Source organism: Hoplias malabaricus, chromosome 12 (genome assembly GCF_029633855.1).
Source record: "Hoplias malabaricus isolate fHopMal1 chromosome 12, fHopMal1.hap1, whole genome shotgun sequence".
Lineage (NCBI taxonomy): Eukaryota > Metazoa > Chordata > Actinopteri > Characiformes > Erythrinidae > Hoplias > Hoplias malabaricus.
The window spans coordinates 31,816,104-31,829,536 of record NC_089811.1 but is presented as its reverse complement, the minus strand read 5'-3'; the positions used below and the strand labels follow the sequence as shown (position 1 = coordinate 31,829,536).

At 37.5% G+C, this 13,433-nt stretch overlaps 1 protein-coding gene across 5 annotated transcripts in view; it reads left to right on the top strand.

Moving 5' to 3' along the window:
* The first annotated feature begins 1,491 nt into the window (after positions 1-1,491).
* tlk1a (tousled-like kinase 1a) overlaps positions 1,492-13,433 on the top strand; it is a 29,986-nt gene continuing 18,044 nt past the window's right edge. For 2 of the 5 annotated variants that reach the window (XM_066686432.1, XM_066686429.1), the window contains exons 1-2: positions 1,516-1,628; positions 1,786-1,929. In XM_066686432.1, coding sequence (XP_066542529.1) covers positions 1,791-1,929 — 139 coding nt within the window. In that variant the 5' untranslated portion in view covers positions 1,516-1,628; positions 1,786-1,790. Of the gene's footprint in view, positions 1,629-1,782; positions 1,930-2,081; positions 2,391-13,433 lie in introns of those variants that run through there. The other 3 variants (XM_066686431.1, XM_066686430.1, XM_066686433.1) reach the window with 3 other exon arrangements.

Sequence of the window (13,433 nt, the reverse complement as noted above, 5' to 3'; positions counted from 1 at the left end):
CAAACCAGTCCCATGAGGTTACTAGCATCTATGAAGGTCAGATCAGTTAAAGCTGTAATAAAGATGGTACAATCATTAAAAAAAAAAAAAAAAAAAATTTTCAAATGTTACTGTTTAAACATAACAGCATATGCACAGATCAACCATAATAATATGACCACCTCCTGGTTTCTTGTTCAGTTCCACTGACTATACAGGAACATTCTGTATATTTATAATTACAGACTATAGTTCATTTGTTGTTCTGTATATATTATTATCCCCTTTTCACCCTGTTTTTCAGCACTACAGAGCAGGTAAGATTTGGGTGGTGGATCATTCTCAGCACTACAGTGACACTGATGTAGCGGTGGTGCGTTATTTTGTTTTGTGGTGGTACGAGTGGATCAGACAACAGTGCTGCTGGAGTTTTTAAACACTGAGTCCACTTGTCCACTCTGATATACACACCTACTTCATTGATCCACCTTGTAGTTGTAAAGTCGGAGAGTAGCTCATCTGTTGCTGCACAGTTTGTGGTGGTTGTCCTCTAGTCCTTCATCAGTGGGCACAGGAAACTGCTGGCTTGGAATCTTTGGTTGTTGGACTATTCTCAGTCCAGCAGTGACAGTGAGGGCTTTAAGAACTCCAGCAGCACTGATGTGTCTAATTCGCTCGTACCAGAGCTACACACACTAACACATCACCACAACATCAGTGCTACTGTGGATCATATTAGATCAAATCATATCTGCGTTCTGGGGGTCCAGACGTTTGAAGAACTGGGTGAAAGGGGGCACACTGTCTACAGAGCAACAGATGGACTACAATCTGTAATTGTAAAACTACAATGTGCTCCTGGGGACAGCGTAGCTGAGAGATTGGACAGTAAGTGTAAAAACAAGGAAGTGGTCATAATGTTATGGTTGATTGGTGTATATTGACCGGCCATTAACTTGAATTAACATCTGAGTAATCTTTTCTGATACCTCACATGAATCTTGTCTGCTGATAATCCAACGTCCTGGCTAAAACGAATGTTTTACTTGTATTAGTTCACATGTGGTATAGAGGCGTCTACATTTCTAGATATATTTTGACAATGAAAAATTTTTGTAAACCAAAGTGTACATATAGTAATTTAGTAATACAGCCAGCAGGTACTGTTTTAATTTTAATGCTCATGGAATATCAAATGATTAATGATAAATGAAAAATTGACGTTTTATTAGTAGTTTTTAAGTAGGTTTTTATTTATTTTTTAAATACATTTTAAATAAAAACGTGCATTATTAGTATTAATTTTTTAAATAATGTATTGTGTTGTAAGTTGAATGAGACTTGTACAATGTGGTGAATTATTATTTTCTGGCATGAACAGACTACAGGCAAACCTAGCCAGTAGCATATCTTAGATATCATTTACAGTACGTGATGTAAGAGATGTTTACAATATTACGTCACGGGTTTTCGGAGAGATCCTCCTTTGGCCTTTTCATCATCATTATCATCACCTTCATCATCGTCATCATCATCCTCAGTCTCTGTGTCGTTGTGTGGTGATCTTCGCCATATCGTCTCAGCACAGAGACTCTCAGGTCAGTCTCTCTCTCTCCGGGGTTTCAGACGCAGTGCAGGGGGCGATGAAGGTTTGTGTCCAAAATGTTGTTTTACCAAAAAAATATTTATATAAAACTGTAGTAACATACACGATTACTGTGTATAATTACGACAGCTACGAAAAGTAAGAGGAATTCACCGTGGTGTACGTCTGGTTTTTGTTTGCTTTGTCGTTCCCAAAAGTAGCTTTGATGAGTGTCCAAAGTAACAGTGGAAGTGGTGGAAGTTTGGAGGGGACGCCATCTTGGTCCCAGCTCTCCACGTCCCCAACGCCGGGGTCGCTTTCGCTTTCTCAGCAGCTCAACGCGCCTCTCTTAAAAGCCAAGGAAGGTATTGTGCTTTTATTTCATTCTTACATTATACGGCTTTCATATTTGCTGAACTATTTGACGGTTCGTGCTGTTGGCGGTTAGAAATCCTGTCCCGAGCCGAGCTACATCGAGGCCGTGGGTTGGTGGCTTGATGAGGCTGAATTGGCTCCTTATTTGCCTGCTTCTTATTCGAATTACTCGTTCCACCTTAAATCGTGCATCAGATTCGGTCAGGCGTCCTGGGCGCCAGGATAGTGACTACTGCACCATTTAAGGTGGATCGGGAAAATCAAATAAGAAGCCAACTTCAGGTTCATGGTGCCTTCTCTGTGTGCTAGCTCTGTTAGCTCGTTGGGTTTATACTGTAGTACAGTGCAGCTGCTAGAGAGCTGTCTGTCTCTATCTGCCTGTTTGTGTGGATTAACGTGACCAAACGGAAAACATCCACCGACCAGCTTTGACTCCGACACCGCTTTATCGGTCAGTCTTTTTTTTAGTTAGTCTGTGGTTTACATTCGAATCAATTTCGTCCTTCTAACGTAACGTCTAAGTTTTAACTGCTTCCAGATACGAGCCACAACGTTACTTGCAAACAAGGAGATCAACGTTAAAGCGTGAATTGGCTGTCATACATGTTAGAAAACAAGGGTCTGGTCTTTGACATCATGGAGGACTTGTGGTTGTTTTGTCGAGAGTTTCCTCTGATGTATCCCGTACAACTTTTTTGTGTGATTTTTAATCAACTTTAAAACGTATTGTTGTTGTTATTGTCGGCGGTGGTTCTTTCGTATGCCTCTTTTCCTTTTTTTGGACCTGAGTCCAGATGACACCTTTTTATTGCAGGGAGCAAATGCATGCTTATTACACATGGAGTGTCATGATATAAGCACCGTCATGAAGACATGGGTGTTGCTTTGGAAAAACACTTAGTGTTTTGGCAAGATGTATCCATGAGCATTCTGGACAGAGCACTGTAGCTACATGTATCAGTGACATTTTCCTTGTTCGTGTTCCCTAGAGTTTCAACTTCTATCATTTCACTAAATTAGAGGTTCCCTTCTTGTGCTAGTCATTTGCTGTGTACCGTCCTTTAATTCAACTTAACAACATTGTTTTGCTGTTTAATCAGTTAATTTTATGCATTTGAATGATTAATAAAATCTCTGCTAACTTGGAGAGCTCTCAGAAAACACTGGCCTAAAGAGACAAAAATGTATTACAAGGGCAGTTCAGTTATTACTTCTTTAGTTATTACTTCTTTAGGGAGTCTACCTTTGGCTGGTTGTGCCACAGTTCTGCTAATAAATATTTGTATCCCTTTAACACAAGGTCAGGCTGAAATTACTTTAAGTGTTGGTGCAGAAATATTATTATTATTATTATTAATAGTAGTAGTATTATTGTAAATACTACTACTACTGATAATAATATTACATTATTTTATAAAAGAATATTAACAGATTTTTTTTTCTATTTCATTAGATTGACTGTTTATTTTGTATTGAAGAGTAGTAGATAAATGAGATGGAGCATTTTTAATTTAAAAGTCTGTGTGCCATAAACAGGTGGACACAGCTCTGCTGAAGTGCATAGAGAGCTAAAATGACATCCACTGCATTCTAAGGGTTCAACCGCTTCCCTGTGCAGGGGCTTAAAATTGGTGCCTGTGTGCGCACTGAAAACCTATGCAGAATGTCAAGGAAATGATGCCTCCTAACCAGAGGGGGGTGGAGGGATTACTATTCCTGTACTCCAGTGTTCACCTAGTGATAGGCCTGCCTTTTTTTTTTTTTTTCTTTCAATTGTATGTATGTGCGTTCACTGATATTAAAAAAAAAAAAAGAAAAAAAAAACTTTATAAAATGCAAATTACGCTCAACAAAACATACAAAATGAAAATTCTTGGTTCAGATGAACTCACAAAGCTGCCCACTTTTTTTCCCCACAGACTCCCCCCCCCAATCACCAATTGTTTTGAAAGCTGATTGAATAATTTATCACCCTTGAAGGATGTCCTCTCTTCTACACTATTACACTGTGAAGCTGCTGTAAGCAGATTCACCTTCTCCTCAGCTATTTCTGCCATTAACTCTTATGATGACTCTCTCCGCCATCTTCAGCCTGTTTGTCCTCAGGCCTGATAACACTGCTGATCTTTGCACTGCCATTTTGTTTCAGGCTTAGTGTTTGGGGCGTCCATGTTGGCTCCTCATGCTCCATAGAGAGTGTGGGCTAAGTCTGGTTTAAAGGACTGCTGCCAGCCAGGCGGTGCTGCAGAATGTCAGCTATAGCAGAGTGTGGGATACAGAGATGCGGCTAAGCTCTGTGGCTGAGCCCTTTGCTAAATAGTTTACAGATACACTTAGTGCTTCCATTTGGTCTAACGTGTGTGTGTGTGTATATATATATATATATATATATATATATAATCAACACTCAAAAATACATGTATTCTTTTTAGATGTGATGTAACTCTGACATGCCACTTACCTACAGTTGTGTGAAATATTTGTGAACTTTGATGATGCTTTACATAATACAGTCATAATCTGTCATAAGAAATAGTCTTATTTATCATTAAATGCATATTTTGCAGTGCTTTTTTAATTGAGTAATATGTACAATGAGCTTCCAATCACTATCAGAGCAACAAAAACCCTCCCTGCATTCAAGAAATCATTGAAAATCCAGCTCTTCCGAGAGTATCTTTTGCACTGAATATCTTTCTTTAATGTACTTATTACTTCCTGGCATATTGCACTTAATGTAAGGTATTTTGTATAATTTGTGCTGTAGTTCGAATGTTAGATCCTCTTTTGTAAGTCGCTTTGGATAAAAGCGTCTGCCAAATGCATAAATGTCAATGTACAACGAGGACCATTTGTTTAAAAAAAACTTAACTTATTTAACTTCCACCAGACACATTCTCTGACTGTTAATATGTTGAATTAAGAATAATATTGGTTAATTCCATCACATTCAACAGAATTTCAGTAGGACTTTGAGGAAACATAACATAAAAACCAGTCACTTTTTCAGTGCATGTACATATTAATTTGTTGATGTAAAGTTCCTCCCAACCCACAAACTTTGAAATAAAAAAAACCAAGTCAGTTTTTTTGTAATCTGCCTACTGCTAACCATACACTAGATAACTTTGAAAATACTTTTAAGACTAAAGTGTGACACTCTCACATCTAAAGATAACGTCACAGAGATTTTAGTCGCAAACTATGATTTTGCAAAGACTGAAAACCTTGCAGTGTCACTAATTACAAGACTGCAACTAGTCTCAGAAAAAACATTTGTCTTTGGTACATATTCAGTACTTTTAGATAGGGAACATAATTGTGCCATTATCTACATTTAATTGTAGGTTTTTAAGCTGTGATGATTTTAACACCCTATTTTGTCCCCAGTACTATTGTTTTATTTTGCACATAATGTAACAAACGTTTACAGGTATTCATAAGGCCTCCTGTAGAAGAGGATCTTTTAAGGAACACAACTGGACTTTAAAATCACTGTAGCACCTTAAAGTACATTTATACAAGTTTTGTAATTTTAGTGACCTCTACAGTGTCTTTGTTATGGAGTGACAAGCTGAACCACTTCACCCACTACACTAGTGCCACATTAGTGACTGCCGCTCCACCATCAAGTTTATTAGTGCCCCTCACCTCCACATCATCATTGCAAACTCGTCAAATACAGCTAATTGGTCAGGAGCCACCTGTGTCAGGAATCGAAGTGGTGGGGCAGCGTTATTGGACGTGCAAGGTAGGGGTGCTAAGTGTGATGTGTACGTTAGTAGATCATTTTTATGTCTGCCTCACATGAATATAATTAACTCCAAATGTGAGCTATTTTCGTACATTAAATACAGTACTTTTCAGTGTTAATTGGTTAGTAACAGTGTCCACGTCACTATTTGCAATAACAAAGACTGAAGATTAATGATATTATACCTGGATGATTTTATCTAAGATATAATACGAGAAAAAGTTAAACGTCTCTTTTGACCTCCGCAATGTAACTCTAGCAAGACTCGAGACTTTATGCGAATTTGTTCGACATTGGAAAATTGTCTGTAACAGTGAATTCACATGCAAAGTCAATTGGTGTAAAGCCAGCAACATAATACGCAAGATAAAATGAGTCATTCTACTTCTCTATTTCCTCCCATTGTCCAAAAACACGCGTTGGTAGGTGGATTAGCGACTCAAGTTTTCATAGGTGTATATAAGTGAATGTGTGAGTGTGTGTTGCCTTGTGAAGGACTGGTGCCTCCTCCAGGGTGTCCTACCTTGCGCCCAGTGATTCCGGGTAGGCTCCGTACCTACCGCGACCCTGAACTGGATAAGCGGTTACAAACAAATAATGAATAAATGAATCAATATATTTTGTCCACAGAGCTTCATTACAATAATGCTGTAAGTATTCTTTATTTAAGTAATCTTAGCACTCTTTATTAGGGCAGCTTTTTTTGTGTGGTATGCGCTATGGTAGTCTCCCATATAAACTGTTCTTGTACAGCGATTTTCTAATGTTAAAATGTGTTTAAATGTGTCCATGTGCAAATTTTTGTTGGGCATATACTTTTGAAAGAGTAACTACCAGACTTTATATTGGTGGATGCACAGGGCCTTAAATTACTTTTAGTAAGATTCTTTGAATCAAATTCATCAAAGATGTCATTGCAGTCTTGGAAAGTAATAGAATGTATCTGAATTATTATTATTAAATTATTTATTTTTATTTATTTTTAAATCTCTAAATGACCGTGACCCTGAAATGGACAAGTGGAAAAGATGTATGTATGTAAAATCCCTAAATGTTTTTTCAAATATTTTTGTGTGTGTTTAGTACGCATAATTTTGTACTTTAGGCTAGATATTTTTAAGCTAAAAGTTTTTAAGTTTTGAGGACTCAAAGAAATGTCACTTTCAGCAGTTTCAGAGTCTTTCATAAATCTAAGAATCCATTATGATGTTAGTATGCAAAAATCACCACAGAGATTTGGGCAAGCAGCACTTATTCCCCATGGCTTGATCAGGCAGTGAATACAGTGTTGATTTTGGTGGAAATAGTTTTCCATGTTTGATGGATAACAGGATTATTGTAGTCAACTACCTGATTGTAAGATGTAACTTTTTTTTTAATAGGAATGATTATTATGAAACAGAAAAAAGGGTAGAGTCTTGAGAGTGGCATTATTTAAATAAAGTAAAGTTGTTTTTTTTTAACTTATGTAATTTTAAAACACAATGACCAGTGAGTGGGAGAAGAGCATGTAGGGATGTAAAGGGAATGTGAATTTCAACACTTAACACTTTTGTGGTTGATATATACATACTTTAGATTTACAAAGATGACGTACATGTCTTTGACAGTTATTTTGGTAGCAAAAACAATGTCTTTAACTTGGTATGGCTATATATTTTTTGAATGTGAGATAAAGTTGTTTTTTTTTTTTTCCCTCGGCCAAATATTTTTGATTGCAGTTCTTGCATATAACACATGGATAGGGTTAACAGGTGCTCACTAAAAACATAGCATTATCATAACATTATCATTTAACAAGTGTTTCAGTTTGCTTGATTCTTGATGCAGTGAATATCTTATGGGTGAAACACCTCAAGAATGTTGAACAGTGTGCTTCAATACTTATGCAAATCCACAGTGTGCTCTGGTTATTTTGTTGCTTGATGGAATTTTTTTTGTTGTTGTTTTATTACTGCCATTATTTGGTAGCTTAAAAGTTGTTCATTAGTGGTACATATGGACAGTAAAATGTGCTAGTCAAAGTTGTTTTCAAATGTTTCAGCTGCATTCATTTTTTCAACAGGCATTTGCTGTTTTAATAATTTTGCGATTGACTGTTTCTAAATTAAGAAGTACGGAAAGTGACTTAATGGCTATTGAAAGCTGTAGCAGTATGAAGATTGCTGAGTCAAGAATGTACTTTTGTCCTACAGTACTGAAACCAGTAATCTGTGAATTTATGACAGATAATGCAATCTAAGAAGTCAGTGTTTATGTTTTAAGGATTTTCTTGCTTTGCTGCCCTGCCCTCAGCCTACACTGATTTAATATGATTGTATTGGTTCATTGTTCTGTTCAGGTATGACACACAAAATATGTTAAACATGTATTGTATGTGTTTTCAAAGTGAAACCTTGCATCATTATTTGGCAGAATGTTATTTACTGGTCTGCATCATGAGTGTTACATGACATTTCTCAGGTTACCCTTTGCTCCAAGCTGAAATATCCTCTAGCTGCTCCTCCAGTGACTCTTAATGCTGTACAGCACATCACTGGGGGCTTTGTTCTTTGGTTTATGAAACAGAAATTAAAGATATTACAGGAGGGTTACTGCCAAATAATCATGTTTTGTCTGCATAATTAAGATGTCATTTAATACGTTTTCATTTCCTTGGACATTGATTGTATATTTCCTTAGAGAAGTTGCTATCTAAACAGTAGCCTATAATATACTGCATTTTATTTCAGCTAAATAAAATGCTGTAATTTTTCAAATGTATGCGCTATCTTGTTCCTAAGGATGTATGCTAGACTAGGATAGGATGAGAGCAGCACATATTTTCACCCTTCTCCACAAATGAGCCATGCTGGCATCCATCTTGGCTGTCCTAGTCCCTTCTGTACTACCTGATCCTTTGTGTCTCAGGGGTATTCTCTCTCTCCCTCTGCCTTTTTTCCCCTCCCTTTTGCATTCTCTGCCTTTTTTCTTTACCTGCCCTTCCATTCGAAGGCAGGGAAAGAGAGAGCCAGGTCGTGTTGTCTTTATGCTGCTCTTTCCTCGGCTGTGTGTGTAAATTAGTGGTTAATAGTGCTCCTGTTCTTTCTGTTAGACAGGACTGCGCATTAAGCAGCTGAATGAACGGAGCTTAAATGCTTTATGGGAATAATCTACTGTAGAGTCAAATGAAGTTAAAGACTAAAGAGGGCTTAATGAATCTAGCTGCCAAGCACTAGTGTGAGCTAAGTAATACATGAGGAAAAGGTGTTTGTAATTAGTATATTCTATTCTGTCACTGTTTCTATTGTCAATCTGTCTGTTATTTTTGTTTGGTCTCACTGTCTGCATATATCAATGTACCATTTACTTGTCAGCACCACTGTATAACTTTTTAATGCATAGATAGTTACAATTCATTTTGTCATTTTATGACAGCAGTGGAAATTCTGAGCTTTTCCATTTGCTAATCACAGTAGATGACATTGTTGCTTATACCATTTAGCTGTCAGCGTTTAATGATTTAAAGATCAATACAAATTCCCTCCACACCTCATGATGTAATCTAGTTTGTGTGTGAATTGACTATTTCATTTTTTATCAGTACCCTTGGTTGTCTGTTTTTTTGCATATGATTTAAATTATTGGGCCTTAATAGTGATAATTAAAAATATATATATATTCATTTTTCCAGTGAGATATAGCTAGTGATTTGGATGTAAACATCCTACACTGAAATCACAAAGAATGATCTGAAACCAATTTAAACACTGGTGCTGCAAATAAAAATAATTAATTTGATATTGTTGCATGGACATTTCCAGACTTTTGTTAGCTTTCTGTGACTTGATTTAGGAAGCCTTCATGAGCTTTGCTTCTTTGCACCACCATTGCAAGCTTTTACATCAGTGTGTCTTCCATGTGCGGAGTCGTCATTTCATTTTAATAAAGTTTATCATTATTATTATATAGGGCCTTATTAAGCCCTTAAAGTCTTACGTTTTCACCTCTGTAATTACACCTCTCTCTTAAGTGGTGAGAGCAGTTTGTTTTTGATGCTTCTGGTGGTATCTGGGAGGGAGCTCTGGGAGCCAATCGGAGCATGTCCCAGTGGAGGGCAGCTCTTGTGAGAATAGTCTAGTAGACAGTGCTGTTTTGTTCTTTGGTTATCTGGTCGAGGTGAGGACACAATGAAATTGTCTTTTTTTCTCTCTGTTTGTCTTAATGGTTTCTTGGGGCTTGCCACAGATCAGGATAATGATTGACCTTATGTGGCATCACAAGAGACAACAAAAAACTGGAGAGATGTCAGTTTTTCTTTTTTTAAATTATTTACAGAAAATAACCAATAGCTAGTTTTAAGCACATTAGAGACAAGATGGAAGCTGCAAGATGTGACTTTCAGCTATGCCTCAGTATTGGAATTTAATCATGTTGTTGTATTGGCTTAAGCTTTAGGAAACAGCTTACTATAGACAAGAACTGCAATGTTCAGTGCTACATTTTAGAAGTCTGCATACATGTATTACTATATTGACTGGTTGTCCAAATTACTTGCTGTTACATTGTTAACACCAGTACAAGATTCTTTTTACTATCATAAAAGTTTGTGTGGATAAACGATATAAATATATTTCCGCATTATTTATTAATTTCTTTTGTCAGTTTTTTTTTTTTTTGGTCACCCCACCCCCGCCTCGGGTTGCAACAAGCAGTATTTAACATCAATGGTGTGCCTTATGAAGAAAAACAAATAGCCTAATGAATACAAGACAAGTAATTATGTTCAAAGAGAATATATTAGGCTTCTGTTGCATCTATCTGTGTGTTACAGTGGCACTGGCTCGATGTAATCTTGCACTGACCTCCTGCAATTGTGGGTGCTGTAGAGCCATGATGGCTGCTCATTAGTGAAAGATGATGGCAGCAGGGCAGGCCCTGAGGAGATTGCCAGCTCTGTGTAGCCTGGAGGATCCTCACAGCTACATCCAGACCGCTGTGCCTGAGGGGCTGATCGAGCCTGGGGCTTTAGAAGGAGGGAGGGAGACCAAGAGGTATATGTAGTAGGAGTATCAAGAATGTGGATGATAAAAGATGGAAAATATCCTACAAAAAGGAGCACACGAATTCAGTGTTATTTCTGTTCAGATGTCATATCTAATGTGCTTGTGTTTCAGTTTGCTGAGCTGTTTCAATGCAGGAATACTAGCCTTCATCATGTGTGCTTCATATTTTTAGACTCTCCTGCAGTCACAGTTAGTTTCATGAACCCCATTCTGACCTAGACGCCTCAGATTAACCAAGCTTTGTCTTGCCTAGGCTTGTATCAAAATTTCATTGCAATAAATTGAGCTCTAGGGCTGTGGTGAAACACTGAAGTAATGTCTCTTGTGGGTTCTTCTTTACAGCAGTCCCTAATTCACTAACTTGGGTACTATAAATGTGTTCTTGGGGGTCTTTGTGTGTGTGTGTGTGTCAGTGAAAACGATAACCCTTGTTAGAGGTCAGCTGTGTTGAGCTGTTGCAGTGTTATATGTTCACTTGAGTAATGAAGGGTGTGATCTCTTGGGTCTGGCTCATCAGTTGTTATGGGCATGGTGCCATCAAGAAATCCCTAGGCTCCCAGCCCTGTTGAGTTGTGTGTCTATATCTGTTTGAGGTGGGTGTGTGTAAGTAACCTCTGGGATTTGTAAACAGGAAGAAATGATGTGCTCCTGCTGTGTGTGTGTTGCTACTATAAAACAACATTTTAACATGGCTACATGTGCAAATAATAAACCGAGGAGTCATTCATACGTCAGTAGTTCAAATTAGTCATATCTTTTGATCTGTACACTAATGCTACACAGGGAAAAATGCTTCACAGCCATAATTTAGAGAAGTTAAAATCCCCTTCCATGCGGAAGGCAGTGAGCCACCCTTACTAATGCCATATTGTGGTATTTTAAAAATGTGGGTATTTCAGGCATAATGGCGTACATGTCATGATTTATTTAAGTGCTGGTTACTTTACAATTGTCTGAGGATTGTCTGAAGTCCTAAATGAAAAATCCATCTCTTATTTAGATAAAATGCATGAAATTAAGTGCTACGTTAGAAAAATTACTAATTGACACAATAGGTAATAAGGAACTGCAGGGTAGCAACGACAGAGGCCTTATTCTCCCAATTACAGCTCAGTGAAGAATCATTAATGATTTTGAAGCTGTAATATATATGGTAATATATTAATATAATAAAGAATCATTAATAAGTTAAAAAAAACACAATTGCACACAATTCAGAATGAAATGGTTAGATACGTTTGTTACTATTGGGTGGTTATGGGTACTGGTTAATATTGTTTACTGGTAAGAAATTTAACTTTCGGTGCTTTGGCACATACCATATTTGGTCTGGACTAGGGTTGGTTGGTATGCTGTATACTGCTGCACAGGTATCTCAAAATGAGGACTGTATTTCAAAATTATGACGTGTGTGTTAAGTTGGTTAGTATGAGGCTAAAGAGTTCATTCATGTGCATTTAAGGGAGTTGCGGAGGTGTAATGAATGGTAAAGTAATAGTCTGAAAACGGGTGGGGGGAAAACAAGCCCAGTAGCCCACGGCAGTTGTAAGTGTAGTGCTGAAGTGGGATTAAATGAGAGAGGAAGGAAGCTGAATAAAAGGAAGGATACTCCAAATACTTCACTTGATTTGTGCTCACAGGTATTAGGCTTTGTCCTCTGTGTGATTTGAACTCATTTGGGAATGAGTTCGATGTTGGGAATGTATTGGAAAACCACCTGCTATAATGTGCTGAAGTCCCTGTTAGCTGGCCAGCTATGTTTCTAAACAGTGTAGAACCATCTTATTTCACTTATTTTCTGTTCCTCGAGCCTGAGTTGAAATTTGCTCTCTCAGAAACTGGTTTTTATCTTCAATATGTCTGTGTGCGCACTGTTGGGTTGTGTTAAGCTGAACTGCACAGTGCCTGAAAACACTTCACTTGACTTTGTGCTCACCGATATGAGGCTCACAACAGTGTACCCCGCCACCCCCACAGTAAGATTGGATACTGTGTTAATTTATTGAGACAGTATAACTTTATGAAAAATATGGATATTGCCCATGCCTAGTCTGGATTTCAGATTTTCAGTTTAGTCTGAAACAATCAGACTCAGTATCGCATCTCACACCTGCCTGCTCTTTACTTTCTAAACTACATTAAACGGGTAGATTCATGTGCAATGTGAAAAAACGTATTTTGGATGACTCTGACCTTCAGAATTTGAGGCAGTATAAATGACAGAGATGGATGTGACCAGGTGATATTCTCACTTCACACAGAAAACATTTTTAATTTATTTTAATTGTAAGTAACTTTACCGTAACCAACACCATGCTGCCTTAAGTGAAAACTGCATCAACACAGAACTGTGAATATCATGAGATTATGTAAATGTTTCTCAGTCGGGCTAAATGCTGTAATGTTCAGAGTTATACACATGAAGGAAATATAACCAAATCCCTCTCTCCAGTCTCACACATCGAATGTCTTGGTATTTATGTCATGTGTTACTCTAGTAAACTGTTCCTACTGTTAAATTTTCTCTATCCCAAATTGCACACTATATAGGGTTTAAAAAAAGATGCCCCATCATGACTGGAAGGGTCTCTGTAGTGTAGAAAGTAAAGAGCAGGCAGGTGTGAGATGCGATACAGCATTAATCAGCAAATACAACATATTAAGCTATTTATGGTGGTGTAAAAATGAATCTAAA